The sequence below is a fragment of the Acomys minous genome (genome assembly GCF_964271855.1).
Source record: "Acomys minous genome assembly, chromosome: 14".
Taxonomy (NCBI): domain Eukaryota; kingdom Metazoa; phylum Chordata; class Mammalia; order Rodentia; family Muridae; genus Acomys; species Acomys minous.
Genome location: NC_140496.1, coordinates 84,965,093 through 84,982,360, shown reverse-complemented (window position 1 = coordinate 84,982,360; position 17,268 = coordinate 84,965,093). Strand labels below are relative to the sequence as shown.

General features: G+C 44.8%; 1 protein-coding gene across 2 annotated transcripts in view; it reads right to left on the bottom strand.

The window, feature by feature from the left end:
* Positions 1-1,220: 1,220 nt before the first annotated feature.
* Positions 1,221-17,268, bottom strand: part of ELOVL6 (ELOVL fatty acid elongase 6) — a 103,405-nt gene continuing 87,357 nt past the window's right edge. For both annotated transcript variants that reach the window (XM_084756841.1, XM_084756840.1), the window contains exons 4-5: positions 7,849-8,000; positions 1,221-3,258 (exon numbers count right to left, since the gene is read on the bottom strand). In XM_084756841.1, the coding sequence (XP_084612967.1) occupies positions 2,828-3,258; positions 7,849-8,000 (583 nt within the window). In that variant the 3' untranslated portion in view covers positions 1,221-2,827. The remainder of the gene's footprint in view (positions 3,259-7,848; positions 8,001-17,268) is intronic.

Here is a 17,268-nt window from a genome sequence, read left to right as displayed (position 1 = left end):
GTCAATAGAAAGATAATCTATTGCAGCATAGTGGGGCAGCTACAAAAACTTGCTCGCCCGGAATGTTCACTGATAGCAGTAGTATCCATGTGGCAGTCGGTTCTCTGGCAGGTTTCAGATGTGTCATAGGCCAGTGGTCCAGCCTCGTATCTCAATATAATTAGAGCAGCTAAGCTAATGCATTGAAAACAGTGTGCTGAGCCTATGTCAGAATTCTGTTTTGTTTCGTTTTAAAAATGTGACTTTTTCTTCCCATGATGAACACTGGAAATGCCTATAAGCTATAGTTAGCTGGTTTAGGAACTATTTATTAGTTATTCATCCTGCAAATGAATAGTCTTAAGTTATTTTACAAGTGAACACGGCATGAAGCGAATGTTAAAGTGCTTTGGAAGCATAGCTTAGTCTTTTTAAAGTTTATGCTTATTTCCATAGTGTAACCTGTATTCTATGATAAATATCTGAATTAAACCGATTCAACGTGATGAACCTCAGCTTGGCCTTTTGATTGGATTCAAGTCAACTGATAGGTGGCCTCTTTGTCTGTTCTCATTATTTTTCTCACTTTCCTCTATAAGGCAAGGGGAGGGCTGCTGACTGTACACTACTGTGCATTTACAAAACGCAACACTCAACGAAGTGGCCCTGTACTTTCCGCACCAGTCAACTTCCGCCCCAACAGTTCATCCTTCCGATTGTGTGTGACTCATCAGGCACCACACAGTGTTAATATGGATGCCACGGATACCCCAGCCCCTGCTTGGCTCCCTTCCCTGGTCTTTCAGTCATGACTGGATCTGCATGGACCCTCTGTTCACTGTTTGACCCATTCATACAGAATGGAATCAAATTTTATGCTCTTCCAATTCCACACATAAGGAAGCCACTGAAAACACCCATGCCTTCTCTCACAGAAAGGCTGAGTGGCTGTTTCACAAATGGCAGCACAGTTAAAGCTAAAATAATATAAAAATAATTTGAGAAAGAAATCCCTTTTACTGTACACGCTCAAGTAAAGGAAGGTAAGTGATAGTTTCTGCTAGCCAAAAATTGTGTTGCTATTCATTAGTACCTCACACTTCTGTGTGTATGTGGTTATGTGTGTGTATCTACGCAGTGTAGTAGCCTCTAATTGTTTCTTCTAGTTTGCCTAATCATTAAGCTACTTAACCAATTAGAATACTATTATATCACATTGAACAACTTTACATAATTGCGTCTTTGAAATATTAGGAACATCGACACATTTATTTGGCTTGTAGAGGACTGAAATATTACAGATAACATTGTCTAGCTTTTTTCTTTCTTTCTATTTTTTTTTTTTTAAAGAATATGGCTCTTAATACATTGACTTTCTGAGTTCCCAAGTGAAAGTCACTTTAAAAATTTATGAAGCTTACTTGAAGCAGAGAGGTTCTGTTCTGATTTGGTCAAATGTATGACAGGTGTTCTGACAGCACGTAAAAGTTAGGGTTTAATCTATGCAGGCCCTTTGTGGTCAACTATTTTCAACCTATTATGAAGTGTGTTTGTTGTAGTTTCTCACTTGGCCAGCAGAGGGCACTTCACACGCCTCTGCATTGCTTAGTGAGCAGATGCAGAAACACAGTGTTTACCTCAAATGAGGCAGAGCCCCAGATCTGATTTTGAAAGTCACAAAAAATATAGAAAACACAGACTGTGTCACAGGGCCTTATTTAGAGATCCAGGAGTATGTGTGAAGTCAAACAGGAAGGAGACATGAACACACTGTCCAGCTCTGGTCTCTTGTCACAGTCCTTCCTCCTTTTCCAGCTCCGGTGGTGACAGGCTGAGTTTTGCCACGGACAGTACAAGATACCATTTTCAAGTCACCCGGTTGAGCTTCTGTCACTTCAATTCTGCATCTACTCTTCTGTCCTACAGTCCGGGGCAACTGAACAAAGGATGCATCACATCTCAGGGAAGCGCAGAAGTTAACGGTTGTCAATCAACGTGAGGCTTCAACTACAGGGTCTGCCGTGGTGGGGCCACTTTATTTTGGGGGTGGGGGGGGGATGTGGGCTGCATGGTTTCCATTCTCCCAGAGTGTGTCACGGGGAAGTGTTGTCCATTTTGGTTGTAGCAAATGTACTGGCCTGAGGCTGTGTCGTGAAGGGGAAAATACCTATCCTTTTCATTTCAGTTGCAGTAAAAATAGTTAAGACATCTTTTGCCAAGGGGTTACAAGCTAACCTTTCTTTAAAAGGCCTTGAGTTTTTTGTTTTTGTTTTTTTCAAAAGCATTGTCATTCTAGATATAAACCCTGTGTCTCTTCCATGTTTATCTTTTCTACCAGCTCTGGTTATATGTTGAACAGATAGAAAGGACTGTGTGTGTGTGTGTGTGTGTGTGTGTGTGTGTGTGTGTGTGTGTGTGTGTGTGTGTGCGCGCGCGCGCGCGTGCGTGCGTGTAAAGGAAACTCCTTTATCCTCGAGAAAAAGAGCTCTGAATAGATTTCCCCCTCTCGTCCTGTAGTGTTTTGCTTGCTTTCCACTAATCTCTCTACTTGTTGCTCCCTTTGGGTGGAGCGTGTTCTAGAGTTGACGGGTAAGAGGGAAGGGTCCCCCAGCAACGCTGCTGCGAGATGGAGATGCGCTCAGTGAGTCCTCACCCGGAAAGGATCATAAACTTACTGGGTTAAGTCAACCTAATCATCACCCCCAAGCTGCCTTGGGTTGTGAGTCTGCTCATAACGTATGTTTTGTTTTGTTTTAGCTGCACCATTTGTGATTCCTTGTGCCATTTTCTTTTGTCTGTTATTTTTCGTGATGCCCCTGAGCTATGTCTTCCTCCTCAGCGCGTGAGACTATTCAGCCTTCGTCGTCTTCTTCACTTTGCCGATATAGGCCTCAAAGAAGAAATGGCAGAAGAGCACAAGGTAGCTGAGGTACATGAGCGAGGACCAGAAGATGTTCTGAAAGTGGGAGTGGCACTGGCCATGGTCGTGCTGCATCCACTTGAAGACCAGGTAGTTAATGACACAGCCCATCAGCATCTGAGTGATCTGGGACAAGGTGATGAACATGGCAAACTTCCGGGAGACTCGGAAACCCGCAGCCCGCAAGGCATAGTAAGAGTACATGACGGCATGCACGCCATAGTTCATAGTCATGAACCAACCACCCCCGGCCACCATGTCTTTGTAGGAGTACCAAGAGTACAGGAGCACAGTGATGTGGTGGTACCAGTGCAGGAAGATCAGCTTCTGCTTCCTCAGTATGATGAATATCGTATCTCCTAGAAGACAAGGAGAGGAAACAAAGGGATGTGAGTGAGTGTGGACGGCAGCTGCCTCCGTAAGGGTTGGAGGGCCATCCTGGCTGCTTTTTCAAGATAGTCAATAGAAAGTTGTTGTGATCTGAAATGGACATTACCAACCAGACTCAACCATATATGTAAGAGTATGGCTGAGTATGAGCAGTAGGGGACGGGTGACAGGTCTCAGAGCAAGCACGGCCAGGAGGCAGCCTGAAGTGCAAACTCGAATGGCCAGCAAAATGCTCTGAGATTGCATTGCAGACAAATGGCGGCAGCACACACCCAAGTCTTCCTCCTCATACTTGGTGGATGGCCTAGGGTTCTTGGTACAGGCAGGGCCACGTAATGGGGGGCCCTGGGATCCCTACTGGGTTATCAAACATAATTACTTCATTTTTTTTTTTTAAAGCAGAAAGCAAAGTTGCCAGTGGTTACATTTCTAAGCCTATTATATAAAATTTCCATTGCAATCCTCTTCTCTCCTGTGAGACACTGGTTCTTATTACGCCTGGAAATGTCAGATGGGTAGAAATGACAGAAGGCAATGGGCCAAATTCTACTTGATATAAAACTACACTGCCAAGGGCCTCCCTTCCTTCTCTGGACTGCCTTTGTTAATAGTGGAAAGAAGGTGGAAGTCTAAGGAATTCAAAACAAATTTAGTCAGTCCTAACCAAGATGGTTTTTAGTGAGTCTCTTAACATTCATTAAAAACGTCAACCGACATAATGCCCAATTGTAAGAAAAGCAGTTTGCCATACGTAAGCACATCATCCTGCCTCACTGCTTAGATATCATTCGATCATATCGCTCTGGCACGATGAACTGCTTGCTTAACGAGACAGGGTGGGAACAGAAGCAAGGCTGCAGCACTGAAGGACTCTGTGCTTTCTCCTGTCCGTGGGGGGTGGCGGGGTCGGGGGGGGGTGGGTAGGGTGGGGGGGTGGGGCAGGTGTATGCTGGAGTGTCTCAGTAGGCCCAGTTACTTTGAGAGGAATGTAAGAAATGCGGAACAATCTGTCAGGAAATCCTGAAAACATAATCCATCTGAATTTACATCCGAGTCCTTTTCAGAACTCCTGTTCAGAACACTGGACGATACAGATGGTTATGAGCAGCTCTACTCAAAGCTACATTAAACTTACTGTCCCCGGCAATGGTGGCTTCCCATCATATATACATTCCATGGCAGGGTTGCCGAAGGGCCAGCCACAATCTCCGTGGCTTTTGCTGTTGCCATGAGTTGTATACCTATGTCTTCTGATCAAATGGCCCATTTCCCTGAGGCAGGCCAAATCTGGGAAATTTTAGGTATGGCAGAAGCTATAGAGGAACTAAGAAACGCATGCCACCCCAAGGACCGTGATGGGCTTGATGGGGGCCAGCCAATCTTTTTTTTGGGGGGGGGGCAGTTTCGAGACAGGGTTTCTCCATGTTGTCTTGGCTGTCCTAGACTCACTTTGTAGACCAGGTTGGCCTCGAACTCACAGCAATGCGCACCTGCCTTTGCCTCCTGAGTGCTGGGATTAAAGGCATGCGCCACCATGCCCCGGCCAATCTTTCTTGAGCAAATGTCCCTTGGTATTGTGGAATTTCTGTTGGCCAAGTATGAGCCCAGGGTTTTAATCTCTTGAAGGTGTCTGCTTTGTCATTCTGTTACCCTCCGACTCATAGCTTCCTGTTTACGCTGACCCCTACACAACCCCTGGCCCAGGTACTCCCAGCCAAGAGACTACTAGCAGACAAGACATGGTGTATCTTGTACCCGAGATCTCTGTGTAGCAATTCTCCTGCTGGGGCAATCACGGCCACCGAGAGACGTGTTGCTCTAACTCTGTATGTGGCTTGTTGCTGATGGCTGAGCTTCTCTTGGCGGCGTGAGTCGGAGTGCCGCTGAGTGAGGCCTTCAAAACAATGACAAGCTCGGCTGAGCAAGGGCCTTGACTCAGAGCAGATGTTTCCAAGTGGCAACAAAAGCAAATCTCAGCAGGTTCTAACAGAATTCAAACTGTAGGCGCTGCAATTTGGCACAAAGAGTAGAGGGGCGGCTCTCTTGCTTGCACTTGTTCTGGTGGAGCAGAGTCCTTTAAATACACTGAGAGGAGCTCACCATTTCCTCAGAGACAGAGAGCACTTATTGCCATTATTAAGAGTGGTGAGTGAGGTCAGGTGCAGCTGAGGGAGATACACGCATTCCAGAAATGGATGGCATGATGGTCTCACCACAGTGCTGGGGGGGTGGGGTGGGAGGAAAAGGTGGTGAAAACTAAAAGTGTGTGCTTTGGGGAGGATTCGTGTATGTGTATACACATATATATTTGTGTGTGCCGTGTGCACACATATATATTTGTGTGTGTACATGTGTGCACATATATATTTGTGTGTGTATGTGTGTACACATATATGTGTGTGTGTGTACACATCTTTCTCTTTTGTAGTCATAAAGGATTCCATATGTCTTAGACTATAGAAAGGCTGAAGGTAGAATCTAAAGATAAGAAAACTTAATTTGCAAACATGCTGCTGTTTTGGGGACAACTTTTTGGATTTTCAGACTTGTGACACTCAGCAGACAGGGCCATTGTTACACAAGCTGTGGAGTATTTGGAGGTCACTGTTCCATATTTTTAAATTAGGAAATGTAGTCAGGTCTTAAAATACTTCCATGAAGGAGCTGAAACCATATGACGCATATGTCACCACACTAGCGTCACTGGAGCACTGTCAGCATCTTGCAGCGTCTCTGTGTTAGTCAAGGTGAACACTTCAACAAGCAAGAGGACCTGTGTGCATCCTCAGAACTCATTAAAAAAAAAAAAAAGCAGGATGTAGAGCGATTGTCAAAGGAAAGAGGGGGAAACAAGCTTGGGGGAAACTAGCATGGTGTGCACACTAGCTGAACAAGAGACCTTATTTTCCCCTCTTCTTTTGTTTGCTTGGTCTTTTTGTTTTGTTTTCATTTTTTGTTTTTTTGGTTTTTGGTTTGGTCTTTGGTTTCTGGAGACAGAGCTACACTGTGTAGCCTTGACTGCCCTGGAACTTACTCTGTAGACCAGGCTCACCTCCAACCCTGTCTCCACTTCCTGAGTGCTGGGATTAAAGACATGTGTCAACACTCCCCCAGAGACCTTATCTTAAATGGTGAAAGGTAAGGACTCAGCCTCCAAGGTTGTCCTCCAACCTCCAAATGGATTTCATGCCATGTATATGCCACACACCAGCCCACAGTCACACAACATTTCCTGATCTGTAGTTTTCATATTGTAAAATCCTGCATAAAGTAGCTTTGCATTCTAATGGTAGGTGCTTATACAAGTTCATTGGCTGACTGAGTCCATAGCAATGCATTTTATTATGAATTTGTGTTCATGGGACTCCATGTATATGTGCCTACCGTGTGTACACACACCACTGTTTGTTTATGTATTCACTCTGGATCATGTAGAGACCTGTGTTTAAATTCTGACCCTCATAGGAAAGGTTTTTAGATAGAGCTTTCTTAGTCTTCCTTAGGAGTGGCAGACTTCCAGCACATTGTGGCAAATGGCTTAAATGGGTTAAATAACACCGCTGTAATAATTATAAGCCTAATAGTAAGCATCTATTAGGCCATACTTTTAAGAGCAACTCGCGTCCCTTAATTCCACCACTCAGATATTTGTACTAAAGCCATAATTATTAATCCTGGGTTATAAATATGAAGTCTCCCAGAGAGAAGAGTGACCTGTCTTCCTCAGGAATATATGCCACTTTGTGAGCCATGGGTTCACTCAGAGTTCCACTCTCACCAGTGGATCCCTTACTGTGGCAGTAAGGACACGTCCCCAGAGACCTGTGCCCGGACTAAGCCCTTGTCACTGGTCAATGCTTCTGTAACCCATGTCACCCTGACTTTCCAGTCCATCAAATGGCGAAGAGGGGATCTGTAAACAGAGCAAGAATGCTCACGAATTCCCAGCAGGTGCCCTACGTTCACTTTCCCCGGGGCCACACTCAGGGATGAGTAAAATCAAACAGCAGCACTCAACAGTTAGCATCTGCTAATGAGAACACGAACCCCACAAGCAAAGCTTAATTTCCCAACCCGAATCCGGAACTCCAGAGATGAAGCCCTGCTTATCTCTGTGACTTGAAAACTGATGTGCTGCTCATTCCCCCCGCCCCCGACTTTAGTATCAGCTCAGCTGTTAATGGGCCTCGGAAAAGAGGCTGTGTGTTATCATATATATTCCCAGAGAGTGGCTTATTTTTAGTACTGCTCGGAAATGGGCATTTGAAAACTCGCTTTTCTGTCAATATCCAGAATGTACAGTTACTTAAAAAGGGAGAGAGCAAAGGAGTGGCAAAGAATCAAATTCTTCAAATCCATACATTCTAGCTTTTCAGCAACCAGCAAGGACAGACCTACACACTGGGTGTGTCTTTGGTTCCTTCTTTATAAGCCCTGTGTGTGTGTGTGAAGCTGCAACGGTGGGGGTGGGTGGGGGGTGGGGGGATGGGATAGTGGGGGCTGGTGGTAAGTGGGGGAGTGGGGGGGTTGGGGGGTTGGGGAGAGGGAAAGACACTCACCTAGTTCGGGTGCTTTGCTGAGCACAAATGCATAGGCCCAGAATTTGCTGACAGGTCCATTGTAAAAACTCTGGTCACATACTGACTGCTTCAGGCCTTTGGTCATCAAAATGTACACCATGTAAGCACCAGTTCGAAGAGCACCGAATATACTTCCGGAAGGAACAGAGAAAAGAAACAACAGTTAGGGACGTGATTTCACTTATGACATTAACCTTTTGTCACGGTCTGAGTGTGAAATGCTCCTCCCCCCCCCCCCCCCCCCCCGCTCCCCCGTGGTCTCATTCATTTGAACACCTGGCCCCCAGCTGGTAGCCTGTTCTGGAAGGTTCTGGTACCTAGGTCTCTTACACCCTTGTAAAGGAGCTAACCCAACTCCTGGTACTTGGCTTTGAAGACCGTTTGCTCCTCATCAGCGTTCCCGAATGAGGTCATGGAAAAGAAGGCTCAGTCCTCAGCAGGATCTCATGTGGACCGCTTTCCGCTGAGGAACTATTTCATAGACAGGAGACAGAAGAGCTGTGTGTCCTTGGCGTTACCTCAGTTCTGTCTGCATCCAGTCACTTTCCAAGCCCCACTGGCTCTGATGATCCTTGAATGTCTATGAGTCTCTTTAAGCTAACTCTGTCTCCGCATCTGGACCAGATGCCTTGGCTCCTGTGGTAGGATCCAAACTGCTGGGCCTGGCCATCTATTTCTGCTCTTTGCTCATCTTTCTCATCACATCAGAAGTGGTGCCTTCTAGGCTTAGCTCAACCACCAGCCGTACTATGGACTCCGTCCACCCTAGAAGTAGTCACCCAAGGGTGTACACAAACTACCAACACGATTCTTCGATATCTTTGCCTCTACATAGTCACAAATGTTCAAAATGCCAGAAAGGGAGGGGAGAACATCTTACTAACAATATAAACAATATAAATGAAACAAACAAAAACCCTTTTTAACTTGGGCCTGATAAAGGAACAGGAGCATTTTGGAACATATTGAGGTAGTACTGTAACTGGAAGACATGAACGGACTTAGTAACTGGAGCAAGGGGATGCCCTTGTGTATGTGTCCCAGTATATGGAATCTAGTCTCTACGCACAGAGAGCTGGCTGGGCCCATGGAGAGATATGACAGCCTTCCCTTTGTCCCTCCATGGGATACCATAGTCTTCCAGAAGCCAGTAGGAGCTACTGTGGCATGGAGTGGCATCTTCAACCAGATTGGATAATGGAATTATCCAAGGAGACATAGAGACACTTTTTCTGTGTTAGCGTTGTCCCAGAACAAGGCATTCCGCTAGGATAATTGGACTATGAACTTTGTCCACTACATAGAACTAAGAGTTAACTTTGCTGAGACTTAGTAAGATGATATCGGCTTTCTGATGACTGTAAGCAGCGTCTCTTAGTTTAGTGTCCCTCGTTTCAATACATATTGCCACTTTTTGGTTACCGATGCAGTTTGTCCTTTGGTGGCTCTCTGCTCCTAGAACCCTTTCCTATTGCTCACCAAGGAAGTACATGATTCTGAAAGGGCATCTTTATTGCCCATCTTCACCTCCTGATGTTCTGCTCAGTGGGCCAGACTGCTGGCATTTCATGCTCTCTGCCTCAGGACCATGTGAGTAGTACTCTTTGTTCTGGGAGCTTATCTGTGTTCACTCCAAGGCTGGCTCATTGTCCCTTTCAAATCTCAAAGAGGTATCCTCCTGATGTCCTGATGGAGATTATTACACAAACACACACACACACACACACACACACACACACACACACACACACAGTCAATATATAGCCCTAGTGTACAGGGCTGTTTACTAGGTTTTACTGGTCACGTAGGATAATGGAAATTTTCATTCTTAGCTTGATTCCCTCTCCCCTCCCCCCTTACTTCCTTAGGTGATGGTTCAACTTTAATTTAAAAGGTTCCAACTTCTCCAAATTAAGGTTTAATATATTGGATACTCTATTCCTTTGGAAGGTATCAGAAACACAGATGTGTCATCCAGTGGCTGGCTGGCTGGCTGGTAAGACAGTCAGCCTTTGTTCAGAGTGTCCCAATACCTTATTCTTTTAAGAAAATCAAACACCTTATCTATACTTTAGGAGCAATTTTGAGTATCTAAACCAGCTTTAGCACTGCCCCCCCCCATTTTTCTTAGTAGAGATTTGTTAGGGGTACATGTGGCCAGTTCTAGCCAATGTGATGGGTCGGGAACGGTATCTTTGCTCTCTACTAGGCATTGTTTGAAAATACAGCAGGCATTTTGCCACGATGAGGGCAAAGTCAACCCAGGATAGCAAAACAGTCGGTTTGGATGTGGCTGAGGCGGTGAATGAAATCATGTTCCAATTACCCTGGCTTAAGACTTCCTGCGTTTGGGAAATACATCTTAATTGCATAAGCCATTTGGAAAGTTTCTATTACTGGAGGCCAAGGCCCTAGGTAAATACAATATGTGGATCTGGTTTTCAGTTGATTTTGTTTCTTTAACATTCTGTGCGGAAGTAAGTTACCTTTGTGGCTCAAAAGAGCAAGTAGTCATTGCGACTGCTGGTACAGCATACTACGTCAGTTATCTCTGATAGAGTCACATGCCAGTAGAGGAATGATTAATGACTTTTGCTGAGTCTAAAGCAAGCAAACAGGTGTGATGCCCTTCTAAACAGGCTGGCTAGATCTTGGAACATACAGTTTATATGTCCCAATCTTCCTCATCGTACCAACCCATCATACATACCCCAAACCCATGTGGCCCAGAGATATTTCTTTACTGTACTGGCCCCCAGACGGACTATGAATAGAGCAGAGGCAAAATAATCTTCCCCATGTTGGAAGTCTCTGTAATTTATTACTAATTTTTATTCATTAATAATTAAACTTAACATTTCAACTGTTAACTATTTAGCACAATGGTTTTGATAAGTTCTGGGAAACTTCATGGGTGGGGTAGACATGTGACCAGCTCTAGCCAATGTGGGGGTGAGAGTGGCTTTGAGTGGGAGAACGGTTCCTTTGCTTAGTATGTGTTGTCTGGTGATGAGGCAGACATTTTGGGGCATTTGAGCTGAGGGTAAAAAGCAATTCGCAGGGTTGAGGGTTAGAGCCTGGAAAAAGAAAACCATTGCAGAGAACCTTTGTCATCACGATGACCCACAGTACTGACAACAAGTGCATAGCAAATATTGTTGTCTCGTATCTGGACATAAGCGTCATTCCCTGAGCTCGAAACAATAACTCTGACTCAGAACTGAGGACAGTGGCACTTCTGAGGGACTGTGTCAGTGCCAGCCATTGGGCCCATGTGTTCGGGCCAAAGGCGCATTGTTGGGCTGTGACAATGCCGCTGCTGGGGAGCAGAGGAGGGCTGCTCAGCCAGTGGGGTGACTGTAGGAAGTCTGTAGGAAGCCACTTGCTCTGCCTCTGCCACATCTCAGCCATGTGGGCTTCGGATCAGGTGGCTCTTTCAACAGCACCGTGCTGTGACACATTACTAAAATATACTTGAAAGCGAGACCTCTTTGTTCATAAGCTGCGTTACTTCTAGAGGCAGTGTGACCCGGCTGCAAAAGCGCCAGCTTTGGTTCTGTGATCGCTCTTCCCTGGCAGGCTTGACAGGGCCTTTCCCTCGCTGGGACACATCACTGGCCCCTTTTATAAAGAAATACTCTATCCACACCTACAACTGAAGTTCAAGTTTTCTGGGCCTACAGAGGAACAGTTGACAGCCATCTTTCTCTTTGAAGTCTTCCCTGTGAGGTTCTGGCAGGGTGGCCTGCAGAGGTCGCTATTGAGAGGCTGCCTGGCTGCTGTTGAGGAGCCCAACGTGGGGGAGGGGGCTGGAGAGGCACTCTATACCAGGTTGGCCTAGACTCGCGGCTCTCTTATCTAGATCGCAAACACCATGTCTGCCACCCTTTCCACAATCTACATAAGCTAACAAGTTCATAATTGGGCGGACAGCAGCATTTCCCAATGAACACCCTGAAAGAGAGGTTTTTGGCATGGAAAAACAGCTAATTCCTGTGCGTGGTATATATATTTTTTTTTTTAATTTTTTATTAATTTATTCTTGTTACATCTCAAAGATTATCCCATCCCTTGTATCCTCCCATTCTTCCTTCCCTCCCATTTTCCCCTTATTCCCCTCCCCTATGACTGTTCCTGAGGGGGATTTCCTCCCCCTGTATATGCTCATAGGGTATCAAGTCCCGTCCTCTGAGTGCCTTATTTAGTCAGCTGACAAAGAGTACTCCCAGGAGCATGTACTCCCAGGAGTCTGTGGATACTATGGGCAGCTGACCACCACAGTAATGCCTGTAAAGTCATGAATTCCTGCTGTAAAGTCACACTCATCACACTCTAAGGTGTTTATTAGTTCTGAAGGGTATATGCTTTCTCTCACTAAGCTTAGCTTTGTTTTCTTTTTTAACAGCCATGGGAGAACAGAATGCCCTGGGAGGCAGTAGTATGCCTCGCTGCCCTCCCCACCATGTTAGGCATAATTGCAGCGAGGAAGTGGATGCAGTGCCCTGCTTAGCTGTGGTGCTACCTCTAGCCTCCTGATTCAGAGTGAGTGCAAGGAAGTGTGTGCTGAGTTACTACAGGAGACACCTGGAATAGCTAGTTGACACTAAACTGGGAAGGAAGAACCCACAGGTTGTCAAGAACCATGTTCTTTTTACCCCAAGTATAAGCACTCAGTATTATTTATTAAAAAAAAAAAAAAAAAAAAAACAGAAAACAAAACCAAGCACACGAATTAGACTGACATTTTAAAAAACTGCTTAAATGAGTGGCTGATCACCAGATACACTGGATAAACAATAATAGAGGTACTAGAGACAAGGCTTATGAGCCTGACTGTTCGGTGTGAAGAGGAGATGAAATATTAAACACTATGCATTAATCACAAACCGGCACTAGGATTGTTGGAGAAAAGTCTGATTCATTTACTGAGCCACCAAGTAAGTGGTTAATTAGAGGCAAGTGTCAGATACTGAAGTACTCACGGGGAAGGCAAAGCACCTCTGTGACGTGCTGTGGGTAACAGGCATTTGACACATGAAAGACACACACACCATAAAATGATTTCTTTACCCAATCCTGGACGTAATTGTACATTTGGTGCATACCGTGGAGATAGCTGGTGGTGTTTCCCTAAGGGACCATTTAGAATCCAAATACCTTGCAGCTAAGGCATATATATCAAAAGCAATTGCAAAGGTATAATTACTTCCAAGATTGGGTAACAAAGCTGCTTTGATACTTCTATTGTAATAGGTGTCTGAGATTTTGTCATTTGTTAAAACCTACCAACTGACCCAGCAGTAGCAGCCCTTTATAAACACAGGAGAGGCTGCTGATATTTCTGATAACAAAAATCTGAGCTGACATTGTTCTTGGACAATATCCACAGTGGGATGTCCAGTGATCCCAGAACAGGATCATAGAAATGAAAAATACAAGTCCCACCCCCAAAACCAACCACCACCCAGCATCCACTGTAGTGGATTTACACTAGGAGAGGATGCAGACTGCTAATGTGGTCCAGAATCTAGGCATCGCTACACCCCTTTCATCTCTACCAGTGACACGTAGATCACCTCCTGAGCCTTTCTACCCCAGAAGGCTGCATTCTCAGTAGAGAATGTCAGGCTCTAGGGGAGGAGTGTTTAGCCTTTACTAAACTGTTTTTCAACAACACAGCAAGCCAAAGTATGGACTGTTTTTTGTGCATTAAGCCAGCAGCTAACTAATCTAAGATATCTGATTGCTTACTCTGTCCCTCCACCATGCGAAGTGTATATAACTATATAATTTTTCTTTAGCTTTGATGTTGAGAAGCATTTCTGTAGGCTTTATGTATTAATTTAAAATTTTATTTTATGTAGCTTGATGTATGTCTGTGCATCATTGGCCTGCAGTGCCCATAGAGGCCAGAAGAGGGTGTTAGACTCCCCTGGGAGCCACCATGTGGATGCTGAGGATTTAACCTGGGTCCTCTGGAACAAGACAGTGCTCTTAACCTTATATTCAAGTATTTGGACTCAGAAGTACAATACAACCCTCTTCTTTCCCCCCAAGAAGCTACTGGAAAACGAATTCTAAGCTCTCATTGTTTCCTTTCATTTTTAAACCAGTTTATATTTTTAATCAACACACAAAGTAGTAGATTTCTGTGTGTTATGAAACTCTCATTTCTAATACGTATAGTGTCGATTTCATATTGTCTTTGGGATTCATTTTTAGTATTTAATTAAGATACCTTCAGAGCGCTAATGTTATGGATGCTTCCTTCTTGAAGAGCAACACTCATGCAAAAGGATAGAAATGAGTACTTGGAACTGAAGATGACGATAAGAAAGGAAAGCACTAGGGGTAAAGATGAGCCCAGCTCGTGATAAAGAGGAAAACAACACGTCACACTGGAATCGAGAAGTAGCTCCCAGCTCATATTCATGTCATGCCATCTGACAAGTAACTTAAAACAATTCATTGCGCTCATAGGCTAAGTAAATGCTACATGTTGCGGTATGGAGTCCACTAGGCCTGAAGGCTTCGTGCAGGCCACGGTCAGTGGGAAAAGTCTCAGAGAACAGAGAGGCTTTGGAAGTGGCTCATAGTGTGCCCCCAGAAGACTGTGTACTCTGGTGGGTATGCAGGGTACAGCTGCTGTCTCTAGTTTACAACAGCCCCTTGGTTTGAAGCCAGGGAACTCCTTCTTTAAGCGGTTGTTCTGATTATGTCGGATAGGATGAGCTGGCTTTGTTTCATCTTCAGAAAAATTTAAAAAATAATAATAATAAAAAAAGAAAAGCCTTAAGGGTCCAAATGTTGTTTAATAATAACTCCTTGTCTCCCAGTAACCTGACATGTTAAGCATAGCTGAGCATGGTCCCTATAGCTGGAGCGTATGACTTGGATGTGACCCACCTGGCAAAGGTACTGACACTCTGGGGCCAAGTGTTAATGACTTAACTTGATTAGCCTTGCAGAGTGGGGAGGCGAGTGGCAAAGAGGAGTTACAATAAATCATGAGGGTAACGGGTACCACGGTGGATGCCCATTAACAGCTGCCGTAGGGAATAAGATGTATGGCTGTCGGATCTGACACCTTAGTGTGGGATCATAGGTTTTCAAAATGCCACAAGATCTTCCTATGCTGAAGCAACTATTATGGGTATCTATCCGGCTAGCAGATATAGCCAGATAAGTTGTGGCTTGAGTTCCCTCGGGACCAGTAAGGGAAGTGTCACTGCCATACGCATCCTCAGTTCCAGACCTACCAATGGCAGCTTCAGATGGGCCCGGCTCAAGCTTGATTCTGCAACCATCTCAGTATGTCTCATGTTTGAGAAACTTCATTGAGCCCTAAGGTGATGCAATCCCCTAGCTCCATGAGGCATTATCATCTCTATTTCATAGGCGAAGGCATAGGAAGCAAGAGGGTTGTGGGCTAGCCCGAGGACCTCCAGTTCCTATGCAGCAGACAGTCTGTAGCTTAGCTTAGAGTTGCATCTGAAAACTCACCAGGCTGTCACTTAGGGGAGTGACTTGGTTTGTCCAAAAACAAACAAACAAACAAACAAAAAAACCCAAAACCAAACCAACCAACCAACCAAACAAAACCTCCAGCAAGCCCTAAAACAATTTCAATGCCTGGGACAAAGCTCAGACCAAGTGTTGGGAGCAATGATTGGTGCTAGCTCTAGTCTAAGAACATTCTGGAGACTTCCCACTTCAAGATACCATCTTGCCTGTCCTCTTGCTCCCTAAGCATGTGCATGACTCTACAGTCTGTAATCACTGGAGGGAGTCACCCATTTATGAGCCACAGACATTCAAGCAAGAACCCTTCTCCTTGAGTTTGAATCGAGAGCTCTGTTTAACTTTCCAAAGTCAGTGTCTTGTGCAGATATACTTTCTCCTCTGAGTTATCTTTTTCTCTCAACCACTAATGAATGCAGTGCTGCCCAATCCACTGAGAAGTCCTGAGAAGACTTGCCCAGACCCAATTTCATATGGGAAGAATAAATCGCAGGTGTCTGGACTATTATAGTGAGAACAAAACACCACCATTATGGACGGGATTACTAGAGAGCCTCACAGTTATACGGACTAGAAAGAACCTGAAATGAAAGAGGCTACAGTGAAGATTAACACTGAAGCCAAAAACCAAACCAAAGCAAATCAACAAAAGAAAACAACACCCCAAAATCAACCAACCAACCAACCAACCAAAAACCACCACCAACACCAACACCAACAACAACAAAAACTGTCTCATGAGCACCACAAAAATGGTTAGTCATCCTGTTTCTCCATAAAGCCCATCGCATTTGGAATATGAGCAGATCATTAGTGCAGTAATGATTCCAGTGCCAATAGCCTTGCTCCATCAGCAGCACTTCACAGCCACAGGAGGAAACCAAACTCCTCCACGGGTTGACTAATGACAGTCTCGAGGGTAGAGTTCCTCAAGCATGTTCTACAGAACAGTTTGTGTGCAGCCTCTCCCTGCGACCTAATTCAACCTAACCCAGGAGCAGAGGGAGGTAGAGTGAGGCCACAGTGGCTCAGTTTCTCACAACCTCGAAATGAACGGGCTGGAACGGGTACCCCTCAGGAGCCCAGAGCTCAGACTTACACCTTCAAGGAAGAGAGGAGCCACAAATCACTAAGCTTTTGCTCTTTCACATATCCAGTTTCTTCCTTTGGGCACATTAGCCTAAAGGCCCATCAGCTCTGGGTCACACTTAAACAGCACATTAGTTCCTTTGGAAATTGTCATTCTCATGACATAACTAGACCGTTAGTATCACAAGGCATATCAGAAGAGGTAAAGTTAATAGGTGGTGATAGGCTGTACTCTTCATTGAAAGGAGGTTAGTTTTGCTTTTCCACATATCTAATTATTTTTACAGGGTGGGGCATATTCATTCACTAAATAGTAATGTGCCTTTCTCTATCACTAACTCCCCCCCCCTCCCCTCTCAAGGGAATAAAGTATCTTCCTTTTAGAGGGAACAGAGCTTCCATCTTAGACCACTAAGTGGGATTTCTCTCCCCACCTAACCTTTCAGTCTCAATCTTCCCTCCTGTGTCTCTCCCTGACTCCCACCCCCACCCCCGCCACCTTGGCAAAGCTCACAAGTGCATATAACCCTTTGAACAGGAAGCCAGGCATCCATCCACATGAGGAACCTGGCATTTTTCTTTACCAAGCAAATGACCAAATAGTTATCTGGAAAGAGATGATAGGAAAAGATATTCCTTTTTAAATGATATCTTCGACTGGTTAAGGAAAGGCAGAGATAGGTTTGGGTAGCGGTATAAGTATGTTGGGTAGTTGTTTTTGTTTGTTTTGTTGTTGTCATCTTGACACAAACTAGAGTCACCTGAGAAGATGGAACCACGATTGAGAAA